The sequence below is a fragment of the Apus apus genome, chromosome 12 (assembly GCF_020740795.1).
Source record: "Apus apus isolate bApuApu2 chromosome 12, bApuApu2.pri.cur, whole genome shotgun sequence".
NCBI lineage: Eukaryota > Metazoa > Chordata > Aves > Apodiformes > Apodidae > Apus > Apus apus.
Genome location: NC_067293.1, coordinates 1,501,617 through 1,527,060, shown reverse-complemented (window position 1 = coordinate 1,527,060; position 25,444 = coordinate 1,501,617). Strand labels below are relative to the sequence as shown.

The following is a 25,444-nucleotide window of genomic DNA, read 5'->3' as shown; positions in this document are numbered from 1 at the left end:
TTGTTCTTCTGTATCCCATCCCTATACTTTCAGTGGAACCATTTCAAGGAAAGTCTGCAAAAATAATGAAATAATGATGACATGATGAGAAAATGGCTTGAACTCAAGCAGCTAAACATAGGAATCTTTTGCCATTATTAATAGTGAAAACTGTTAGCAGACTTCTGAGTGCAGTGGCATGGTTCCAGCATTTGGGGACCTTTAGTATAGAGTGGAAATAATTCTGAGGGGATAATCTACTTTCTGTGTTTAGCTCATGCATTCCTGGAATCAGAGCCAGGATAGAAAAGTTTGAGACTTGTTGGCATTTGCTCCATCTAGGCTCATGAAATCCCAGAAAGACCTGAGCTGCATGGGACTGCTGGTGGTCTCCTGCCTGACCCTCTGAAAACAGAGCTCACATCAAAGCTGTTTCTCCAGGACAGAGCACAGCACTTTCTGCTAAGCCTCAATAAGGAGCTGATGGGAAATCTGTGGTTGGCTTGAAATGTTGTATCTCTTCAGTGAAATTGCTATTCATGAGCTATTTACAGCCTAGAAGTTTGCACTTTTCAGTTTATGTCCCATTCAGTGTTCTAGTCAAGAGCAGTTCAGACTAAATGGCACCTTAATCCTTGCCAATGTACTCCAGCCACTAGTGCTAGCACAGAACTACATGGCTGTTCAATCTGTAGCTTCTGTGCTGGAATCAATAGTAATTAATAACAAAATTATTGGCATGTAATGTCTAGACATATTCCTAGTGGGAGCTGGGCTGAGATCCTGTGAGTTCACTGCATACCAAACATCCTCAGACCAGTTTAGATTGCCTGGGTTGAGTTTGGAGGTAAAGGGCTCCATTTCCTATTATTTAACCTAATGGCCACCCAATACTGCAAACTCAAAGAAATAAATATAAAATATAAAAGAATAAATTAAGTTTAAAGCTCGATAAGAAAAGAAATAAAATGACTGATCTCTGAAGAACAGCTATGACAAGTAAATAGACATGGGAAAACTCGTAATGAAATAGTTCAATAAAGCCCATATGCCTTGCACTGTAATGTTCCCAAACTGATAAAAACAAGCTATTTTAGAAGCAGCCAAATAACATTCCACAGCCTTATACCATGAGTGTTTTAAGACATCTTGTAGTACGGACAAAGCAACAAGACCTTTTTTTAAGCTGGATCCAGCCTGAATTAATATATCTTGTTTTTCCTTGCTTTCACTTTCCTTTGTCTAAAGCCTCCCTCCAACAGCTTTAGTTAACAATTCTTTTCTCTTTCACTTCGTTAGTTGTATGTGGGTGAGGATCAGGAGCAGAAAAAGTGGGTGGAAAACCTCTCAGCTGTCTAACTCTGGCAGAGCTGGAGTGGAGGTGGCTAGAGGGAGACGAAATTATAGGAACTTCAGTAGAGACCCTGCAAAGAAAATATTCAGCTAGCTCCTAATCCATCTACTTGAATGGCACAGAATAACACTTATTTTTATAGCCTGACAGTTCTGATCCATGATCTAAGTTCATTCATTCAAAACATGCTAAAAGATGGACTGAGGAGAATTGATAAGAGAAGTCTGTGAATTGAGTGAGAACTTAGAGCGTTTGCTCTCATCTCTGGCAGTGGGGCCGATAAAATGAGAGTAGTTGTTGCCTTCTCAGAGTATGGCAGAGCTGAGGGCAGTACTGTGTGATCAGGAAAGGTGCTGCACAGGGCAGGAAACTAAGGAAAACCAGAGGTGTGGGTGCCTCTGGAGCAGCTGCCATACTTTTCTAGTATGGATGGACTGATCACTCTGTAGCCTAGAGCAGGTCAGCAGGTGCTGCCTCGTCATGAGCAACGACCACCCCCATTTCCCATGTCCCTGCCACCAGCCAGGCTATTGCAAGACCTGCCAAGGACAGTGTAGTAGTTTGTGTGCTCCTGGGCTTCAGTAGTGCCTGAAACATCTGGGCTGGTCTCCCAGAGAGCGGATGCTTTGTTCAAATACCCAACTGTGTGACTGTTCACCTTCCCCTGCCAGAGAGTAACGTGGCAAGGCTTGTGGGAGCTCACTGAAGCAGGCACCCACACAGGGTGACAGATTTAAATAGCCCTACCAAGTTGTTCACATGCTTTTCACCAAATGCATCTCCATGTAATCTTTTTGTTCCTTCAGGAGGTTTAAACCTGGCATTTTTGGGTCAGTTTTCTTGAGTGGTTATTAATTTCACCAGCAAAAGAGATGCACAAGTTTCATTGCAGGAACATCCACATGGCCAGGCCACTCTCTCATATATACAAGAATGGGAGAAAAGAGATTAAAAGAAATCCCCAGTGAAGACTGAATGATGTATGGATCTTACTGTTCTCTTCTGCTATGCCCTGTCCTAAGCTCCAACCTGCAGGTTCCATTTACCAACAGGAAAGAAAACAGCAGCCTAGCTCCCTGCAACTTGAATTTAGGCAATTAATGCAATCATGGATGTTTCACCTGGTGTTAAAAAGCAGTATTCAGAGGTAGCTACACTGTAGTGTAAAGCACAAAGTGAAAAGTTCCATATTTGCTCAAAGCTACCAGGAAAATCCAACTAGCACGATGCAATTGCCTCAATTGCTATTTGGCCAGAACTTCAGTGGAACACATCATAACATTAACAATAACCACATCATTTCTTTAGCAATGAGGCTCAGCCTTTAGAAGACAGGAGAGGGTGAAATTCACTATCTGTGGAATAATAAAAGAATAATCATTGTGGTGAAGATGATGAGAGACCTCAATTTTACATGCCATTATTTGTCAAATAGATATATAAAGATCTGGATGTGATCACTGGTGGACTGCTGAAAAAATCCTTGCTTGCTCCCCTGCAAGCCAGCTTTTGATCTGCATCCAAGCTTCTGGATCTGGTAATTTCTGGGGGATTGTTCCCATATTCTTAGCAGCTCTAAAAAGTTAATGCATTTTTTCCTGTGTCACTGAATCAGCATGTGTTGCTACAGTTCTTGGAGTCTGAATTCTAGAGTTGCTAAGAAATCTTAGAGTTTGGCAAATTCCCCTTGTGCTCTGGGCTGCAGCTGTCATTGGGCAGGCTGCAATCACACAGGAAAATAAGCAGTCTCAGCCAATCCCTGCTTCCTAACACAGTCAATAGAAGCCACACTTGGTCATACACCAACATCTTTATTATTTCATCTGGCTGGTCAATGCAGATGAATTACTTGCTAGGGCATGGTGGGAATGGATTGGGCTGTTTCCTGGCTATTTCTGGTGGGAATAAGGACAGATAAAAAACAAGGAAAAGTCTGAAGGCTACGAGTTTTCATCAGTGTCTTTTTTTGAATTATATTCTATTATCTAAAGACTCCACTTAACACAGATAGCCTTGGACTTCAGAAAGGGGGAAGGAGAGGAATTGTCTGCTAATGTAAGTAGGGGGACAAAGTGCTGAAATCTGAGATGCATAAAATCTATTTTTATTAATTTGAAAAAAAAAAAAATTATTAGGAAACACCTCAGAATGTGTTTTCAACCAGTGGATCAGCAGGAGATTAAAATAATGAATATACTATAAATTGCAACATTACATAACTTGTAAAGAAGCACTTTTATGAAACTTTAATAATAAAATACGTATAAGCTTAAGTGAAAGGGTTGTGAGGTGAGCTTTTGAGTGTGTCTAAAAAATGAGCACTTCAGGATGCCTGGAGTCTAAAGAAAGTGTGGAGATGGCTGTGCAGGGCAGAGCAAGGAGCAGCTTTGGGACTGTTTGTGGTACTCAGGTCGTGAGCAGCAGCAAAGCTCTTAGGGTACAAAAGGAGTCCCTGTGAGGACTGTGTGGGGTCCTTGTACCCCTTGAACCCCTTGGTTCCCTTGGGCTCCTCCTTTCTACTGAGCATCTCCCCAGATGTGCCCTCCCTTCTCCAAGCACTTTGCTGTCTACCATGGTTTGCAGGTAGGAAATGCAGGCACCTGGTGATGACTGACTGGTAGGTTGGTCTGTGGTGTCCCCTGTGGGAGTGCAGCACTGTTTCTCTTCTGATTGCTGTGCCTAGAGATTACTGCCCTTTTTCTTCCTGGGGAAAGTAAGCCATAGGGGAAAGATGGAAAGTCCCTGATCATGCACCAACATAGAGTGAGGGTGTGTTTAGAGTTCTCCACAGGATCCAGGAGCTCCCTGGCACTCCTGAATCTTCCCACTCAGAGACTGCAACCAAGTCCCATCTTAAGTCCACCAGCAGACTAAAATTTCACCCAGTTGCATATTTGCCACAGCAAAATTGGTAAAAGAATAAATGAGAGTGGAATATATATTCATAAAACAAAAATATTTCTTATTTTGTGTTGTTGAGGTGTCTCACTGTCCCAGCATGTGGGACAGCTGGGCAACCTACAGAAGTTTTCTGAGTGGGCACTCCCCAGTTCCTAAATGGGACTAACATAACTTTCAGACTGATTCTCAGATATAAACTAGGCTCTTGGACTGAGAACAGAAAGTCTTAGAAAAGGAAGAAACTTTCTAGGTACGTGTCACCAACCTCCACTTTTTCCCAAGTAATTAGCACTTGTAGACAGTTGCTTTTAGCAAAGATGTAAAATTCTTAGAAAACACTTTATAAAAAGAGCTTAAGGGGCACTATGCCATCTAAATAAATCCAATTTATAAATATCTTCCAGTAAGGGGAAAAAAATGAAATGTGAACACTGATTTTCTCCTTCCCAGCCCAACCTCCATGTTTTCAGAGCTCTGTTTTAGATTATGTTTAGAGCTGGAAAGTCTCCATGAGAAAGAGCAGATGGCTAAGGAACTGATCCTGCCAGATGCTGATTGATTTGGACCCAATCCAGAAGAGCACTTTAGCTTTGTGCTTAACTTTAAGCATGGGAGTAGCCCAAGAATCATCATCTGTGTCCAGGTATGCTAGGATATGAACTGCAGCATCCAGCACCTTGCAGGATTAGGCACTGAGCCATCTGAAGCATCCACCTAGAAACCTGTAGCTGCAAAACCTATCCTAAAGCCACAGACATAAGTAAGTCCACCAGAGGCAAAACAACTGTCTGAGCCAGACCACAGCATCTTCTCCAAGGCACAGCCAGAAGCCTGTGGATCTAGAGCAGAACAGCTGCAACAGTTTCTCAAGGATTAGCATGGACGTGTGTACGCAGTCTCAGTATCACCACAGGTACCCGGGAGGCAATTAACAGATGGAATCTTCACAGTTCATGCAGGAAGTGTCTTCCTAGTGCTGTTTGGAGGGAATCAGGCAGGGAAGTGCAGAAGGAAGAAGGTCTTCCCACTTCCATTGTCTCAGTAACATGGTTGACAACACAAATGGGTAAGAAACATGGAGCGCTCCAGCTGAAACAGGCAGGTACTGCAGCAGGCACTTACACACTGACAATAGGTCACCTCTCTCTGGCCACCATAGGCCTCTTAAATTATAAAGCTGTTTAACTCTTCCTACTGGGAGAGCAGGCAAGGTTGGGAAGTAGGAAACACTCTCCAAGTGCTAAGCCTTTTAATGAACCCAGAGTCCTTATCAGCTGTAGGCGCTTCACAGGACCTCGCTTGCGCTGAACCAGGCTTACACTTTCTCAAGGCTGAGGGAGACAGAGAGGTTTTTGACCCAAGACTCTTCAGAGAGTTTTAAACAGGGCATGTGACATCATTGCCTGAATCTCAGTATCTATAAACAGCAGAGATCTGAAAATGGGCTTTGGAATTTAAAGCATGCAAACAACCCACAGCAGCTTGGGAATGGCAGGAAGAGATCTCTGTGTGAGCACAATGTCCCCTCCATAAAACCCACTGCTATTCCATGACATCATTGCTCAGATTTTCATCAGACACATACCTTTCTTTTATCCTCATGCTTCTTGGCTATGTTTTCAATGCTTCTGATCTTGTTGCCTATGAACATGTTCTCCTGAACCACAATTTTTGGTCCATCAGGGTTGCATCTGGAGGTAAAAAAGCAAAGGTGGAGTTCAAGAACCTGACTCAATGCAGATAACCTAGGGAGGCATTGTTAAAGAAAGAGAATGTCATTCTTACACAACAGTCTTAGGCATGAAAAACTCCGAAAAGCTATTGCTGCTGGAGATTGTTACCTCTCTGTGTATTCCTTCATTGTAACATTTCAAAATTATTTACAATACACCTTGACAGAGGTAGAGAAAGATCAGTATATGATCAGCAAGGAAACTTCTCAAATTCTCTGAGATTGAAAGTAAAAATACTGAGTTTAACCTGGCTAAGATGAGAACTCGAGAGAGCCTTTCATTCTAAGGTTTCCAGTTCAGCTCCAGTCCAGCGTGGCTGGGTGTTACAAACTGACTCCATGACAGCAAGCTAGTGAAGTCAGGTCAGTTCCACAAGTAGCTGCAATTGCACCTTGCACAAGTAATCACAGTGCACGATAGGAAAGTGTCCTTATGGCCTACTCTGCCTCAGCAGTGGCACTTCCCATGGCCAGTCCCAGAGGCCTCTGAGCCCACTGTAGTGGGGTAGGATGATTGGAGGTAAAAAGATTATGGACTTCTATAGGTCATGACCCATGGCTGAAGCTGCAGAAAACTAACCCATAAATCAGCTGTGCCTTTGCCAAATCCACACAGAACATATGGGTAACACCCTGGGTCAGGGGAGGGTTTGTAGCTCTCAAAAGAGCCTAATTAGAAGACGTCTTGAGTGACTTCCTGCAAGGCACAATTCTGTCTTGAGGATGAAGGGAAAAACTCAAAGGAAGCAAATCACATCACAGCTATAAGGAACAATGATAGTGTTTTGGGATTCAAAGTGCACTAGTGAGGAGGGGGGAGAGAAAGAGAGAGAGAGGAAGTGAGACAACAGAAGGAAATGGGGTCTGTGTCATTTCCCACAGGAATCCTCCTACAGCTTCTGCTGGAAAAAGATAAGGCTGCCCCGGAGGCCAAAAGAGGTAGACGCCACTCTGCAATTGTGTTTAAATTGATAAGATCAGAGAGTCAGAGAGCTGGAACAGGGGTTATATGAGGTCCTTTGCCACCAGGTCACTGGTTAGAATCTGGCTTAATTGGGCATTCATCACCAATTCTTTCTCCCTAGACAGAAAGGTCTGGAAAAGATTTCAGGTCATCTCTGTGGTTTTTCTACAGCATACATAACCTGTTTCCATTCTGCTCTCTTGGGTGTCTCTGAAGCTTGTGTCACACAGCAGCTTGTGTGTCTTCTGCTGACCTGTGATGCCAGCAGCCCTACCTAAGCCTACAAATCTCTGCTTTTTTACTCCTGCAGGAGCAGGTTAACTACCTAAAAGAGGTAACAGGCTACTTCCCTTGTGGAGGGACACAGGTCACTTTTTAGATGCAACCTGAGACTAGATCACCCAACATCACTGTGACTGTTGCAGCAGAGAACCTGAAAAAGGAGCTCTCTTCTGTGATTTTTCCCTGCCTCATGACTTGCCATTCACAGCATTTGGAAAAGCACTGAAATGGCGAGAAAATAAGGAACCATCCATCCATTTTCTCTCTTGCTTCCTAGACCTGCTTTCGTTTTTTTATGGATGGAAGAACTTGACTTCACCCCTCTCATTGCAGGAAGGAGTTGAATTGTTATACATGGGTCCTGTATGTCCCCTGGGGCTAACAGAGGAAGCATTCAGACCTCAGCCAAGACCCCTCTTTGTCCCTCTGCTCATGTAACAGCAGGAGCGAAGAAAACATCTACTTGTGTAAGATGAATCTCGAAAGGCCTCTTGTGTTTTAACTTGCCTCGTTCCTCTCTGACAGTTTTTAACCCAGTGACTTGCTTCTTCACACCTCAGGCTGCCTCCAGACTTAACAAGGAAAGGCCCCCAGTAAGGCATGAAGGCTTGGTTACCTTTTCCAGCTTCTGCAAGGGAGATGCTGCCACAGGAGCCCATGCTCCATGTGCACGAGTGAAGACAGCCTTAGGAAGTGGCATCAATTCCATATGGTAACTAAAGCAGCCAAGCCTTTAGCAGGTTTGTGTGACAATAGCTCTCATGGGGGAAAAAATCATGTTACCTCTACGCAGAAAGCACCTGTCTATTTTTTCTTTGTCAGCCATGTAGGCTGCATCCAACGTGTCAGAAAACATCTTGGTAACTCAGAGGGACATGGCTAGTGAGGTAAAGAATGTTCAAGCCTGATCTTTAGTCACATTAAATCTTTTACACACATCTGAGAACAAAAGATCATACATAACTAGATGTCTGCTGGGTTCATAACCCTAGAATTTTGCTAAGGTAAATAAGATGCACTAGAAATAAAACCTGACTTGAAACTACCAAACTATTTTACAACATGTAGCAGTGTCCACTTACAGTGTGCCCGTGAGGCTGCAGGGCTGCCACTTCCACACGATCTTTGGGTCAGGGTTCCCGCTGGCGGTGCACAGGATTGTGTGTTTGCTTCTTAATTCTACCTGCTCAATCTTACCAAAATCAGTTTCCTTTTCATAGATTTTGGGTCTCTCTAAAGAATAAAAAGCCAACAAAAAAATAATTGCAAATGAGCAAATTTTCATCCACAGTCATGGTCTAATTTCCATCAAAGGTTTTGAAACTTCTCGCTGTGATGACCAAGTGGTGATTTCATGAGGATACTGAAGCTGTAGGGAAATTACCAGCAGTACTACAAGAATGGACTCAGAGAAACATGGGTATTAGTTGTGCTGTTTCAGAAAATACATTGAAATGCTACCATAGTCATCCTAATTGCTGTCAAATGTTGTTGTGGACCTGCTGTAGTTCTGGAAAATTAATACTATGAAGTCTATTGGTTGGGGTCTGCAGGATCAGTCTATGTGCCGGGGGCAGAATAGTGTTCTGCTTCTGATGTCACCTCCTGAGAGGAACCTTATCAAACAGCTGCTGTTCTGCAGTATTGTTACCATTGTGCAGGTTCTCCCCAGGGTTTTGGACAAAAAAAAGTCTTTTTGATTTGAAACCTTTGCTTTCCTTTTCTCTTTGTGTGTAATGTGCACTGGATGAAGGGGCAAAGAAAGCAAGGAAGAAGTGGTGGGGAGAAAACACTTGTAGAGTAATGCCAAGAAATTCTCACCAACAGCAGAGCCATTAAATATGTCACTGCATTATTCACATCTGGAGGGGTTGCAAGATCACACCCTGGACTAGAAATCTCTCAAGAACAAACTTTCGTGTGACACTTTCAGGGCTGCTTGTTGCCAGCAGGAAAGAAATGCTTTGTCCCATCTATTTCCAGCTCCCACGGGAACATGCAAAAATGAGAAATAATGGTAAAAAATCTCCAAAGTGAACTGAACTTTTCCTAACCTTGGAGAGGGTGGGTTTGAGTTTGGGGTGAAAGCACAGGCTCTTCCCTTATGCAGACAGCTCTGCCCATCCCGAGCAGTATCTCTTTGTCTGCTTCTCATAACAGGAAATCAAACAGATTTATTGGTCGGGGTCCCTCTGCAGAACACCTCTGTGCAGCCAAGTGTGGCAGCTTTATGCTGAGGGCTTTTGACAAGTTGGGAAGTGAATGTAGATTAGATTTCTATTTTTTGGGTTAACTTATTTTTTTTCTGCTGTCAAGGAGGCCCCAGATATGTAAATATGAGCTACTGCCCACCTCATCAATCTTGATCCCTTTCCCTCTTTTTTTTTAAATAGTTTTTTTTTTTTTTTCCCTTCCAGTCCTCTAGTAAGAGGACTGACCAGGCTGATTCCATGTCTCGATGGGATCCTCACTTTCCATTTCTCGTGGCTGCCAGGTCAGACTCTGAAAGATCTTCTGACCTCACCATTCTCTGCAAATACATCAGTATTTCCTTCCTCACCACATGAAAGGAGTATTGGCTGTAGTTGGTTCAGCCCTACCCTAACTCCCATACTATAGTAAAACATGAAATGCTTTAAAGAACTTTCAATAGGTCCTGATTAACATTTCACCTAAAAGACCCAAATGACAGGCCTTGTTTGGGTTTGCTCTTATGTTCCTTTTGGCTTTTTGATCCATCTGCCTGCAGATGATGTTCTACCTGGCTCCAAAAATCTACTCCTCATTCCTTTGTCCCTTCAGACAGGGAGATGGAATGTCTATTTGTGAAGGATAATATTAGGAAGGGAGCAGATGGGAGACTTCAGATTGGTTAGGGTCTCTAAAACTCACGTCCTCATCCTCATGACATGGACACAGGGTTTCCTACACCACATCACTCTGGGTTATGCAACATATCACTGATCAAGTGCTTTGAGATTTGTGAGCAATTCACAGGAAAAATCAATTGTGACTAACGTTGCATTTCCTTGTAACTGGCATCTCATTTCCCATCAGTAAATTATTTCTGATCATAAAAATAATTTTGTAAAACTTCCTGGAGAGAGAAGCACATTTTTCATTATCTTGGACATTTTTCTTTTAAGTCTCAAAGTCTGTGTTCAGCATGTCTGGACTGACCTCAAAAGTGTGATTTTCATTTGGAGAAAGAGACTCTAAGTTCAGTGTGGAAGGTTACTCAAATGTTATGTTTTCTGGGCTGTAAGAGCAAAGCTTTACACACTTGAGGAAGGTTTTGTGTGTGTGACAGTATGAGAGGACAAGGTTTGATTACAGTCTTTTAATATTGGGAGATTTTTCTATAGTCTTGGTGAGATGATGAACACATTGACTGGCATTTAAATGATCCTTCTAAAAAAGAAATAATAATTTTAACAATCTAATTCAAACAAGAACATGAGTGATGAATAAATTCTTAATTCCACAATTACTTTACTGCATGACACTATTAAATATTACTTGAAAGCTAAAATGAGTCAAAATGATTCATCAATTGAAATAATTATTATTTATGAGGCATAAGCAATTTTCTTAAAACTTGAGGGGCTGGCTAAAAATGCCTCCCCATCATTTCTTTCACAGTGCCTTATAACATGGTTACTGTGGGGTCATAGCTAATTATGGGCATGACACTCAGCAATTGGAGTAATTTTTTAAGTGTCTCTCTCTTTTTCCTTGTGAAGGTTGCAGCAGAGGTAGATGTTATTCTGCAAATGACTCTTCCTGCAGCACTACCCCAGTGGGGATGTGGCCCTTCAACAATCCTGAATGTGCCTTTTTTGTCTTTGTCAGGCTGTTGGCATTGGCCCCAGTGCACTGTGTGTTTGTGATGTGGAATGTGGGGTACCCACACAGGGGATATTTCTTGGGCTGAAAACTTTCCCAACCACCGCACACTGTCATGGCTGTCTTACCCCTTGTTGTGTCCCTTGAAGGCAACTGAAGCTTTTCATTCACTTTACTCACTGCTGGGCCAAATCCTGTTTACAGGAGTTGCCTCTATCAGTGATGGAAACAAGCTAACTTGCTTCTGTGGTGGGGCCTTTTAGATTTGCTCAGACTGTAACTAGATACTGGCTCAGTGGGCTGGCATCTGCAGCAGTCTCATCTGTGAAAAGGCTCTCCACATTGGTGTGATGAGGGGTTTTTAGCCTAAAGGCTGTGATTATCTAAGGTACACCTAGTAGGGTATTTCTTAGATAACTCTCTTCCTCCTCCAAACAGTGCTTTGCTTTCTCTTTCATGTTTGCTTACTAAGCAGCATGCTGGATTATGCACAAAATCTTGTTTATCTTCATTTATGTTTAGGTGCAGGCCAAGGCTTAGGGTATTAATCCATTTATAAGCACCGCCAAAATCCAAGTGCATTCCTGGTTGCACCTTAAATTATGCATCTAAAATGTGGATTTCAAGCATGCACATGCATTTGAATGTGTATTGCTGTTTTTTAAGCATTAAAAAAAAATAAATAAAGGAAAGAAAAGAAAATTAAAAAAAAAAATAAAGCTGTTTGGTATGTAGAGCTTTAGCAGGCATTGCACTGGACTAATAGCAGTACAAAATGTGAGTAAACAGGCAAGCTGCCTCTGCACAGATTCTGCAGTGCACCTTGTCTCCTCCAGCAAGTGCAGCACAGAGTGCTCCTTTCCCCTGGAAGCTCTGTGACTGTGCCAAGAGCCTGACCTACAGCACCCTCTGGTATCCAAATCTGGGCTCATAGATAACCTCCTATAGAGCCTTTCCCCCAACCAGCAGTCCTATCTGCTACAGCACTGCTGAACTGCAAGAGAAAATCTCTGAACACACTCATTCCTGACCTGAAATATCCTTCACTACCCCACTTCTTGTCTTATCCTGCTCCCCCCCCACTGAAATCTGGTGCTTACTTTCTCCCTCCCTTCCATCCCTTGGCCATTGCCCTTCCCTCGCTGAGTTTTCTCAAGCAGAAGCCAAACAAACCTTAAAAGCTTTCTCGTCCCTGGCTGCATTTGGAACACACAATGTTCAGATGGGTTTAAATGTATTGAAATAAATGGGGTTTTGTCCTCTCTGGCTTAAAGTGTGATTGTATCCCCAACTCACTTTGCAGAGGTGCAATTGCTGGTGTGAGAGCTGACCTGAATAAGTAAAGACTTTGCTGCTGCTGCTGCTGCTGTGAAATGCAATCAAAAAGCAGTTCTCCTTACGTTGATCAGCATTATGTAAGTCTCACCTCACTTTCTAGTGTTACCTTTCATTTGTGGCATTAGGAGCAAATACACGTACAAGGCTTAGGACATTAACCTTCTGGCATTACCCCTTTTACAAGACACTCTTCTATCTCTAAATCCATTGCAGATGTTTTTATGGGGTTGCACACTTGTCACCTAAATAAGCATCCAAATACAGAGGACAGCACATAGAGAGTTTCCCTGCCTTTTAAAAAGAAACTCTCCTTTACTTTCTGTGACCCCTGACTGAACTGCTGTTTATGTACCTTCCCTACTACCACTTAAACTGGATTTCAAAAAATCTTTTCCCATTAAGCACATCATTAAAATAACATAGAGCAGTCTGGAAAAGCATTTCATCTTGTCTTGATGTACTTTGCTGGACGTGGGGTTTCGTTAGAACTATTGATAGAGAGGCAACTTGTTTTCTATTTATCCATTCTGTTACCCAAAAGCAAAAATAATTTGCACTTTAGAATCTTTGATCTTATGTTTGTATGTTATTAAATGGAAACATAAGCTCTGAAAGTTGAATATTCTGTAAGGTAGACAGAAAACTCATTAATGCAAGTTTGAACTGGTCAAACAGTATAGGAAAAAGAGGAAGAAATTTCCCCCAAAGTAAAACCACTTTATCAGTGTTCAGCTTACAAGTAATCTCTCTTGGCTTTTTTGTTGGTTTTGGTTTTTTCTTTTCTTTTTTTGTCAAAAGGAAAGAGAGAAAAAAAGTGAGTTAAATGACCTGAAAGAAAACTTTTGTTTCAGGCTGCACAAAACATTGTGTTTGACCCCAGCTGATTTTGTTGGCATGGCTTGCTTTGTTTCATTCGGTTTGCTTTTTTGTTTTATTTTGCTCAGCACTACACACAAGGCTGCTGTGGAGTGGGTGCATGGCATTGTCCCCACAGTCCCTCTGGGGAAGCAGGTGCCAAGATGAAATGAGTGGCCAAAATCACTCCTTGAGTCAATACCATGGCCAGGAATAGAATTAGGGTGACCAATTATTGGTGGCCTGCCTAATCTCTAGCACTCACACCCTGCTGCTCCATTGTAAGCCACTGTTAATGGCTGGGAATGCCAGCAGGGTGGAAGCAAAAGGAAGAAAAGCCATGCAGTTGGATATTGTATGGATAGATATAGGGAAAATCAAAGGGCCCTTGACTTGTTAAAATGTCAGTGCAGCTTGACCTTGTACTGTCACTTTTGGGTGTCTCCACCTTGTAGCAAGATGGTTGTCTTTCCCAGTACTGAACCACCTTGCCCAGATCTGTCATTCAGCCCCAGTGCAGCCAAGCTTTGAAAGAAAAGAGAGTTTTCTCCTGTCTGCCTCTCCCCATCTCATTTTTTGTGGCTAAACAAAGTTCAAAAGCAAATGCATAGTAATGAACTGCTTCATTCTTAGCCAAGTGGGCTGTTTTCTAGGATTTTTGTCTCTGGCCCCTTTGCCTGCTTTTCAAAAGAGAAAAAACAGCAGCTAATATACCTGCAGCCTTGGCTGAGAGCATGGAAACCACGTGCTGCCACTTTCCAACTTCCCCCCACCACTCTGGTTTTCAGGGGCTGTCAGAGAGAGATTGCTGCTGCAAAGATGTGAGTTGAATGCTTCGGATTTTTCTGGCAAACTCCAGCAGGCCCCCACCTTCCTTTTCCTAAAATTTCTTTGGCTACTTCCAACAAAATGAAAATAGCTCATCTGACTTTTTCATTAGGGGCTCTCCTGGGAGCACACAGAGGCTGAAGGGAGGCTGGACTGCAGAGCTGCAAGTGTGCAGGGTTTGCATGATTTCAGTGAGAAAGTTCCTCACAATTTGCTCCTAATTAACGTGCTGGAAAGGCCCACTGCGTCTGTTTACACTGCTACATTTTTTCTTTCCTTTCATATATCTCCCAGAAATAGTCAGTTGTTTCTTTCCTGCCTGTGCGTGATGAGTGAGACTTGAAGGATAGGTTGGAGCACTGTATCACTTTGCCTTTGCTCTCCTCAGCAAAGAAGAGCTCCTCCCCACCCAAAGCATGGCACAGCTAGTGCTGCCAGTAGTCAGGAGGAAAGTGGAGCAATATGCTTGGGGGAAACACATTGGAACAGCAGTTGGATGGAGTCAGGCTGTGTTTTATTTTGGGATTTCTAGTTCTCTAGGCTGGTCCAGGAGCTGGAAAATTAGATTTTCTATTTTGACTTCTCCTGCATGGGTCATCCTCCAAGGAGCTGCACAGGAGATGGATACGATACATAAAGGGAAACTAGTTCTGGCAGGATACCAAAGCATGCAGGCAAGGTGAGAGAAGATCATTTTATGTAGCCCTGCTTCTCATATCTGGCTCAGTTCTTTAACCTAAACAGCAGTAGAGTTGCACTCATGATCTAAAGAAATTGATGTTTCTAACAGTGCAACAGTGTCCAGCTTGGAGATTTCAGGGGCCCTTCCATGCACACAAGACTACAGGAGTCTGTTGTCTGTTTTCAACTGGCTTTAAATGAGATCCATCACTCCAAGAGCTCTTTTTCTGTGAACTACCATAGCCCAAAAGTATTAACCTGACCCTGAAGGCTCATTTCCCTCTTCAGACTATTTCTGGGTCTGGTTGAGGTGATGGGGTATTGTTCACATGGATCACTGCTTATTTATTAACTTTTATGGAGATCACTGGGAACTCCTTTAATGTCAACTCATCCTTTGCAAGCCAAAGTAGGTCAGGCACAGAATTCCCTTTGCCTTTGATTTTAAAGCAAATATAAAGAGCTGGTCTGACTACAGAGTAGGGCTACATAATCATCATTAAGTTCTCTGGAGCTAATTCTCCCTCATGACAAATGGAGGTATAGACAGTCACCTCACTGACATAACCAGGAGCACATGGCAAGACACCCGTGAATTCTCCATGCACCTCTTTTATTCCATTCCTTGCCCAGAAGAGAGGGAATTCATAAGGAGCCTGTGAATTACTGCTGCTTATGTTCTAGCACTTAATCCTGCATTTCTTATAGATAAAACACAAGAGCTTTGGGGATCAAGGACTCTACAAGGGAATGTTATTTCAATTGACTATAGCAGCTGGAACCCAAAGCAATATTTGCTGGAAGAGCCTTACGGAAGCACAGGAGAGAAACTTTGGGACTAAGAAGAAAGGCAAAGTAGTGAAGGAGGTTATTCATCCCATTTTTGGATTAACTTATGCTTCAATACAATCTTCACTCACAACGTGGTGGCCAGAGCATGCTGACTGCTCCATAAAGGGCACAGCAAGAACACTGATACATGCAGATGACATGTGCAAGGGTGAGAATGAAATGCAGTCTGCTTGCCCATAAATAGATTGAACGGGTTTTGTTTATGTTTTGTTCAGAAACCTCTTTGTACTGCAGCCTGGAATAACTCTTTTCTCCCACGTTTCTCCTTCATGGCTGGCTCAGATGTGCAGCCACCAGCTGTTTGCTAGGATTGTTCCTTTTCCTTGTTCCCTCCCCTCCAAATTCTTCAGGACATTATTTTGTTGAAGTTTTTCTCAGTAAGAATTTAATCAAACAAAACAAAAACGCAGCAACCCGCGGCTCCTTGGACAGTGTTTGATGTGTAAATATGTAAAGAAGGAGCGTTTTGAAAATGCAGTCAGCTGCCTCCTGGGGACTGAATCCTACAGTGAGCCAAGGCGACTCCACAAGGGAGATACGTGCTCCTGCAGGATTAAATTCCAGCTGCAGTGGGAGCATGGGTGACCAGAGGCACAGCGAAGCTCTTTCTTAAAGAGACATTTTTCAAATAGCAGCACAATTCTCCTCCATGCCAGGCAGCACACACACATCCTCCTGTGCCTCCTTCCTGCATGTTTTCAACCAGGTCCTCGCCTCAGGCCAGCGTTGCTATCAGTTCCCACCCTGCAGCTCTGGGAGGTATTTGCCCATTTTGCTCCTTCTTGCCTCTGTGGAGCTAAGTTGGTGGATCTGCTCTCTGCAGATACTCATCAATTTTTTGGCCAACACCAAACTCTGGGGGGAACAGCTCCTAATACTTTACTCATTACCATGGAGTGAAATACCTTGCACGTACAGGGTATGCTTTATGTCAGAACTACTGTGATTGCTACCAATTAGTATACAGGAGGTGTCTCCAAGGAAAGCCTGCAGCCCTGCTGGTCTTCTAGAAGGTCAAAAGATACACTGCATGTAAGCTCCTGTCCTGCAGAGCTCAAGAAGATGACTTCTTATCTCATTTTCATGCTCCTTAAAAGATTCTCTTCTGCTGCCATTATTATTGCATAAAATACAGTGCAAAAATTAATGTAGTGCAATTTGATGAATGGATCCTGCTCTTATTTATACCTTGTTCATGAAAAACAATTCATAACACTATTAACTTTAAACTTCCAGCACAATTCACAGTGATGGCTTTGTCACAGTTACACTCTCTGTGATGCTCAAGAGCAGTAACAATGTATTATTCTGAAGAGTCTCACAGGAGAGGGGGCTCTATGCTTACTTATCATTTCTTCAATGCGGTGTCCCCTTGCAGCAAAAGAAAACATATTCAAATGGTATTTATCTTCTCATTCAAAAGTCAATTTAAATAACTTTCCATCTTCCCTTTAATAGTGTAAATCAGAACTTGGTTACTTTCACAGATGCAGCTCTGAAATTTAAAGGACTGGCCCTGGCTTTTGAGGAGCATTGCTGTTACCCAAGCAGAAATGTTCCTCCTCAGTAAGAGGGAGCTGGTACATGGTCTCAGCATGAGGCTTACTGGGTGCTGAATTGCTGCAGGCTTCTTCTTACAGACATGATGCTAAACTGATTATCCTACCACTCTGTTCACTTGCAAGCCCAAGAGGATTTTTCCATTATGTCTGTGTATGTCCTGTGTTCAAATTCTAGCTTCAGTAACTGCAGACTGCCTATGGTTCTAAGCAGAGACATTAATCACCCCTCCCAGCTCAAAGGTGGTTGTGTTGCAGTGGTAGGCAAGGTAATGCCTGCATAAAATGGCTAGAAAGTGTGTTTTGGTCCCCTTCTCCATGGCTGAGTGCTTCACATACAGCATGTTGGGTTAGTGCCACAGAGAAGAGCCTGGCCAAGGGCAAGAGAGATTTCCTGGGTGTTTTGTGTCAGTCCTGTCTACATTCAAGGAAAATATTCTCATTGTTTGCAGCCTTTAGCTTAACAGCAATGGCACTATTGGTAGATATTTTCCTTTGCTTGCTCTCATTTCTGGGCTGACCTTATTTTTACCAGAAAAGAAACACTTGCTGTGCTTCACCAGGCAACACCTTCCCCAGTCAGTAACATTCCTGCAGCTGCTGGACTTTGCAGACTCCTGAGAAATGATGTTTTTGCAATGAAATAACTCCTTCTGATTGAGGTCTTTCTTGGGCTGATCTCTCAGAAGGGCTAACAATGAACACCATGCTAGGCATGCATTGTGTGTGAGAGGCAGAATACCACACACTTGTACATACAATGAAGATGAAAGGCTTGTACTGTAGTTAAGAGCATGGGATGGTTTAATCCTGAAATAGTATCTTGCTGATGCAAACAAGGTCTGTTTGCTTTTTTATATGCCTATTTTAGGAATGGCTGCTCTTCAAGTAAACATTCTCTTTTGCATGCAAACACCAGTATTTACCTTGACAAGATAGTTTATTATCATTCTTAATTTTCTTTTCCTTTGAACGTTTCCGTTCTCTTAGCAAGACAGCAAAACCATTGTATGGATAAACAACATCTAGTGAACAAATCACCACAGCTTAACACAACCCTTCTCATCAGCTGTGCTGCAGTACCTGACCATAAGCACGTTCCTAGCTCTCTTCACGCCTAAATCACACATTAATTTCTGTAATGTTTAACGTGGTTTAAGCTACCATATCTTATTGGCATTGTTAATAGGCCAAATGTGCCTCAGTGACAAGTTCTCCATGTGTTAGGCATTACTCCTTTCTGAAAGGTGAAATGAGAAATCCACAAATGCTGGAAGTTATATGGTGCAATAGTATATAAGTATAGAAAACAGGACAATTGAGAATATTTTTAGGTGTAGAGAGGATAAGGAGAAAAGAATTCACCACAGAAAAGAAAGCAAACCTATCTCAATAACTTTATCTCACTGCCTGAGTGAACCTTAACCAATACGAAGGAAAGCAGAGCTAACTTCTGCTGAACTCCTACTTGGCCTCATTATTCAATCTCTGTTGCCAAATTCAATGGCTTTAAAGAGGCAGTGGATATGCAGAGGAACAATGTGGCTCTGTCTTCCATTATCCCAGTGCTTCCAATAGCTGTTTTCCCTCTATGTCAAGTGAACCTGCTTCAGTGCACACCAGTTTACTTTGGTTTTCTCCAGATTCTCCTGAAAATGAACCTCTCAGGTGCTCCCAGCAGATAAATGACAATACCTAAAATACAGACTTAGAAAGTATTTCTGTAGCAGGATGATGGAGCGACATAAAAGACAGGGTAGCTTACTGAGTTCCTTCCGTCAGCCCTAGTGGGACTTTTCCTGCCCCAACAGGATGTTCTCCAGTGCTTTGCTCAAGCTATTTTTTAATCTCAAGGGATAAAACTTCTATCAATTCTCTTGGGAAACTGTTCCCCCAGCTCCCAGAACTCACAACTAGATATCCGCCCAAACTCCCATTAAAATTTAAGCTCTATTAAGTTTGTTTACTTTCAAGCCATTTCTGTTTCCTTCTGTGGAGACACTGTCCTGTCATAAAGATGCTGCAGGCTCTTTCTGAGGTGCAATATCTCAGTGGAAAGTGACTTTTGATGTCCTAGTTTCAGGCTAACTCTTCACACTAGCTCTCCATTCTGTTGCTTCTATTTAACATGTGGTAAAATGAGGTGGATCTTTAGTGGTTCCTAAATAAGGTGGTGATCTATGCACAGTGCTGTATCAGCTCACATCATCTAAATGTGGGGAAATGTCACCCATTCCTGCTGACTGGTGAAGCTGGATCAGACAAAAAAGGAGAAAGAACCCAGTAGAAGTCATTACAAACATCAAGTCCATACCTGTCACTACCAGCTGCATGGTGAGGTTCTTATAGAGGCCATATTTTGCGTTGCTCAAGACGATGGTGTAGTTTCCAGCATGCTTTGGTCTCACATCTCTGATGCCCAGTCTGTACTTCATTGGATCTGGCTCATAGCAGGTGTGGTTATCCTTAATCAGTTTGCCATCTTTGTACCTGTTTTGAAAGTCCCATCAAGGCTCATCATGTTCATGCATGCACGTTAGCTCTCAGAAAACCTGTTACTCAGGTGAGGGTGGTGAAAAAGTCATCCTTTGGCAACAGCATCTATAATCACTACTTGAATTGGACTTCTATTCCTTTTTTCTTTCCACACTAAAACTGAGTAGCACCTGCAGTGCTGTGGGATGAGAAAAAGCTATTTCAATAGGTCTGAATCAGCAGTGCCTCTCACATGCTCAACTTTGGTCAGAAATGGACATGTAGATGCCCCCAAATTATGCTGGACATTCAATATTAAGTGCAGGAAATCATAGGTTAGCCAAAATTTATGTAATCGTTTTACAACAAGATACTAATTAAGCAGAATTGTCCTTCCATGTATATATGTGACCCTCTGCTGTTTCTGAAAAACCTGAAGTCTGTGACCTGGAAAATTTATGGTCAACAGGAAAGTCAGTGAGGAATTCACAATCTTGAACCTTCACTAGCTAAGAGTAGGATAGCAGAGTCTGCATGAGCAGACTCCTCTTCACTGCTAATCTGATTTGGGTTATGAATATGAAATAGGCCAGACTTTGCCACACACAGAGCTTTAGGCTTGGTGGAAGAAGAATCTGGGGCATGTGTCCTACTGCCTGCGAATGCTGGAAACCTCCTTTACAGTCGTTTAAACAACTGTATTGAGAGACCTCCAACATCAACAGCTGTAGCTTAGAACATGAAGGGAAGGCAGCCCTGGTGGTCCCAGGCAGCTCCCAAGCAGCTCCTGCTGAGCCCCGGGAACAAAGCCTTGGCACTGGAAAGGGAGACAGTCCCCACTTCAACTCAAAACAAACTTTTCCATCTTCTAAATAACAGCAACAATTAAAAATATCTCCTGACAGCATTTATTTCACTGGTCTGATCATTAAAGATTTTCATGTTTTTTCACTGTCAAAAAAAATGCAGCAAACTCATCCCTGACCAATACCTTTTGTGACTGCCAGGTCGCCCCTGAGTGGCACTCAACTGGCCAAGGAAAAGTGCTCTGAGCAGGTGCTATACCAGCTGTTGTATGGGATTTCAGACAGTTAAAGATGTATAAGGTGTTGGATGGGGTTGTTAAAGACTCACTGTAGAGTGAAGCATGGAAGAAGTCTAGAAAAAAGAGAGGACAAGTGATGGAGGGTAAAGACAGAAATTCATGTCTCCTTGAGTTGCTGACATCTTGCCCCTCCTATTAAGCTGATCCATTTCAGTCCTGGTGAAGCCCTTAGTTTGCTCAAGATTCACTGCATTGTCTGCAAGGATCTGACATTGCTGGTGGTACTGGATTGGAGAAATTTATCTGAAAGTTATGAAGAGAAACAATTTCTCATATTGAAAATGTGTCCTGCAGCTTTCTATTATGTATTGCTCCTTGCAGACTGACCACCACTAATGGTGAGAAACTGGCAACTCTTCACCAACAGTTTTCTGCTTGAATCTTCCTAACAGTTCTGTGTCCAGGGTAAATGAAACCCCCATTTTTCCTGTAGAGGGACCTTTCTGCATGACTAGAAGAGATAAGGAGCGTAGGTAAGAGGTATGGCTTGCCCAGCTTCATGGAGCATATGTCAGCACAGAAAGTAGTCACATCTCCATAGCTGAACTGTGAGCATTCCCAGCTCTCATCTTTTGTCTGTGGGGTAAGGAACAGTGAGAATGTATTCTAGGCAGGAGCCCAAAAGAAGGTTGTGTATTCCTGATTTTGCTCGAGGTGATGGTACTCACCAGGTGACGCTTGGACGAGGAAAGGCATCCACCTTTGCAGCCAGTTTCAGTGACTTGTGTCCTGATGTAATCTCGTAGTAAGGCCCTTTCTTATGTGAAACCGTAATGAAAGGTTTGTCTGGAAGGAGAAATGAACAGGAAGAGAAGTTATGGCAGATCTGCCACAGTACAGTGCTCACAACTTTGACTTGTGTTGTGTCTATCCAGGATTTTTTGCAATACAGATCCTCAGAAGCTGCAGACAACCAAATGGAATTACAAGGTGTTACCCCAGTTCCCCTGCAAAGCTCAGCCACAGCAGGAAGGTCTATCTCCAAAGGAAGGTTTTTAAAGCAGAGAATTGCATCTACATTACTTCTGGAGCAGTGTGTAAAAAATGGCTGGGGTATCTTGTGAATGCTAGCAGGCCAGTGTTCCAGGGTAGTGGCAACCCCACTTGATGTCAGCTTTTTTAAAACAGTTCAGCTCCCAGTTAATCCATGTCCTCAGACACATCTCAGTCATGAACTCTCTAAAGTTTCTTTGAAAACAAAGTGGTGGGTGCTGACTATCTCATAGGCTGATCAGTGATTATAGATGATTAACGGTTGTTTCAACTAGTTGACATTCTTCCTAATGCCATCTGCATATCAATAGATTTCATGTAACAATCTTTGTTCTTGTGTACTCTGGTTTAGCTGCAGAACTTACCATACACTGTAACTGTGACATTGGCCTCCAGCCTTGTTACGTTGAATGTTTTGCATATATAGATGCCTCCATCTTGCATGGTGACATTTTCAATTGTCAGGTTACTCTGAACTTTATTCACCATGCCACTCCGCTTCATGGTTTTTTTAGGATAAGGGTGCTGGAAGTCAGAAAAGGGGGGTCAAAAAGCAGCATAAACTGGATTATTTTGTTCGTCTTTTCAAAGTCTGCCAGTAAAGCAAAGCAGTGATTCATATCAAAATTATCATATCTCCCCATCACTGAAATAAAAAACTAGAAGACAGATCAGCAAAAAGAGCTCCTGTGTGAGGTTTCATTATCAAGTCTAATAAGAGAGAGAAGCAGAGTGAAACTGTGGCACTCCTCTACTGAAATCTGGGCAGGCAGGTAAATCAGGGGATGCATCATAGATCAGCCCTTCTTAGGGACCAAATCTCAGGGATCTCATTGCAAAACTGCCCTTGGCATCTATAGGGTCAGAGTTGTGCTTTTTTTTTTTTTGGTTTTGCCTTGTGTTTTTTTGTCACAGTCAGTATTTTTCTGTCTTCAAAAACTCTTGTTTTCTAAAAGAAATATATTATTACAAATACATATTATGACAGCCAAGTGCCAGTGCAATTTCCTGTAGCATTTTAGAAAGCATTGTTGCTTCTGATAGGTTTTTTGATCCCAGAGATTTAGCCAATACATCTTACATTTATAATGTTAGAAATCTAAGGAGGGTTCATAGAAAAGCAACTCTCTTCCATCACACAGGGTTAAGAAACAAAATTCAGTAGCACCACATTGCTTGCACTTCTACAAATTGTGTTGTATTTTCTGTGGTTTCTTCACCAAAATAAAATCAGACATTCTTTCACTAAGTCAAAAAGAATTGATGTTTAGGAATCACATTTTTATCTTCTTTCAAGAAGCTTGGATGCTTCTTTGAATTGTATACTTTGCTGAACTAAAAAGAAAAAAAAAACCAGTAATTTTCATTCCAAGCATCAAATAGAACCATAAGTAGCATCTCGGATAAATGAACTGATTTGGAAAATACTCCTTCTTCCTTTGTTTTTTCCTTAGGAAAACTGAAGGGGTTTAGTACACCAAAGCAAATGCTCAGTGCCTTCATGTTTCTACTTCAAATTAGCATTTTTGTATTGCATTGCACAGAAAGTTCAAGAGCCTATGCTCAGAATTCAAATTTCATTCTTTGGTGGAGATTCCAGCAGATACCATTGGCTTTTGTTTCACTTTTTCCTACTTAATATATGCCAAGATGGATGAGCAGGCTGACAGCTTGCAACATTCATGGCTGCCTTTGAGATTTGTCCCTGTGAGCTGGGATAAGCCAGAAGAAATGAGACAGCTATTCTTCCCAAGAGGAAAAATACACACCTGGATTTTCCCACAAGCATATATTTAGCTTGAGATATGCAGATTGATTTGCAGGTTTGAGATGGTCTGTTAAGTTTTAGATTAGTCCTAACTAAAAATACTATCAATTGCAGGCTTACAGACACTTGGCTATATTTCAGAATAACTAGTAGTTAAGGTTTACTCAGCTCTGCGAGCAGATAATTCTTTTGTGTAGGGGTAACTGGATGACAGCAGAATACTGAATTTTCATCAACTCACTCTCCCATTAGGACATGTCCATATGAGCCCAATGCGACCGTTGCTGAAGGTTTCTGCTCTGCACTCCAAATAGAGAGTTTCTCCAACCAGCAGTTTTCTGGGAGTTGCCTTCAGAGCCAGGTTCTGTGCTCTGCCCTCTGAAATGAAAAAAGGTCTAACCACACAGCACTCTCTGAATTAATTTTTGTAAAACATGAAACATGTTTCTCTTGCTCTCTGATATCAGCTACCTTCCCTTTCTGAACAGGATCTTCAAATCCTGGTCTTATATATTTATTGATTCCTTAAAAACATCAGCTTTGAAATAAGCCTGCATTGTGTGTATGATGCCCCACACTGAACACACATCTAACCACTGCACTGTGACACATGATAGAGTGAGGTGTTGCCTGTGTCCTCTCAGGCTAGAGAGGGGTGACCTAATGGGTTTTTTAGCTTTGCATTCATAATTCTAGTGAAAAAAAAATAATAAAAAATGATTCCAACAATGAAGCAAAAGAGAGAGATTTACAGGGCTTTTATTTGACTGCCATACAATTCATAAGCCTGTTGTTTAAAGCAGGGTGGTAATTGTATAGAAGGATGCTGTGATCTAATGGGAATAAGTCACAATAAACTCTCCTCTGTCAAAAATGTAATGTATGAGGAGAGAAAGAAAATACATTGAAAACAAAGGAAAAATCAAATATAATGGCTTCATATAAATCCCCAGCACTCAAAAATGTAATGTTTAGTTGCTTCAAATTCAGATTTTTTATTCTGAGCTGAAGCTCAACTGTAAATACAAGGCAAAGGGTATAGTAAATCACAGAGAGAAACTGTATAAAAAAGCAAATATTTGAATTAGCAGTTTAACAAGATTTTTATACCATGATTTTGTGTGTTTAATGACCAGGAGCAAAAAGAAAGCTACTGCTTGGTTTATGCTAAACAAGCAGTTGTTTTAATGTAAATATAACTCCATCCAAGCAAACAAAGCCTTGGTAGGGTTTGAAAAAAATACTCCTATTTTGTACCACCTCAACACTTGGTAATTGTTCAAAACCAGGAGTGGATCAAACCCAAGATCTATTGAATAAGAAAAAAGGGGAAGAATGAGTTTGCTTTTAGTGTTCCAGCTTGGACTTGCTACAGATACATACCAATTAGATCAGATATAATTGAGGCTAACCAAGAAATAATACCCAGGGGCTCTGTTATGAAACAGAAACATTGTGGTCATTCCTTGGCACACAGAAGTCACTCACCCAGTCTCTGTGCTAGGTAAAAGGAGGTGAACACACTTCCATTGACATTTGCAGTGCATGTGAGTACTCCAGAGTAAACAAAAGAATCAGAGGGGATGACAAATCCTCTTCTTGGGTCCCACACCATCTTCTTGAATTTCACCTCTACAGAAGAAGGATACTGAAAGAGAACAGCCAGATAGGAGGTTTGTGAGACATTCCCTTTTCCCTCAGACCATCGAGGCAACCAGCCGAGGCTGTTCTGCTTTAGAGACAGGGTAGATATTTGACCTTTCAGAGTGGTTGGTGGTCTCATTCCACACATATCTTAAGCAAGATCAACATAAGCAAATAGAAAAGCCCTCCCTAAGGTATGACTGTCTTTGAAATCCAGTAGCCCCAGTCCTCTCAGATCTTAGGCAAGATACCATGCTGCCCATTGTAGGTCCCATTTCCCTCATCTCT

The 25,444-nt window shown here is 42.1% G+C and overlaps 1 protein-coding gene across 2 annotated transcripts in view; it reads right to left on the bottom strand.

The window, feature by feature from the left end:
- Positions 1-25,444, bottom strand: part of LOC127389700 (vascular endothelial growth factor receptor kdr-like) — a 130,772-nt gene that overhangs the window by 50,643 nt on the left and 54,685 nt on the right. For both annotated transcript variants that reach the window (XM_051630458.1, XM_051630459.1), the window contains exons 5-11: positions 25,001-25,160; positions 23,754-23,890; positions 22,110-22,269; positions 21,420-21,537; positions 19,486-19,661; positions 8,295-8,445; positions 5,820-5,925 (exon numbers count right to left, since the gene is read on the bottom strand). In XM_051630458.1, the coding sequence (XP_051486418.1) occupies positions 5,820-5,925; positions 8,295-8,445; positions 19,486-19,661; positions 21,420-21,537; positions 22,110-22,269; positions 23,754-23,890; positions 25,001-25,160 (1,008 nt within the window). The remainder of the gene's footprint in view (positions 1-5,819; positions 5,926-8,294; positions 8,446-19,485; positions 19,662-21,419; positions 21,538-22,109; positions 22,270-23,753; positions 23,891-25,000; positions 25,161-25,444) is intronic.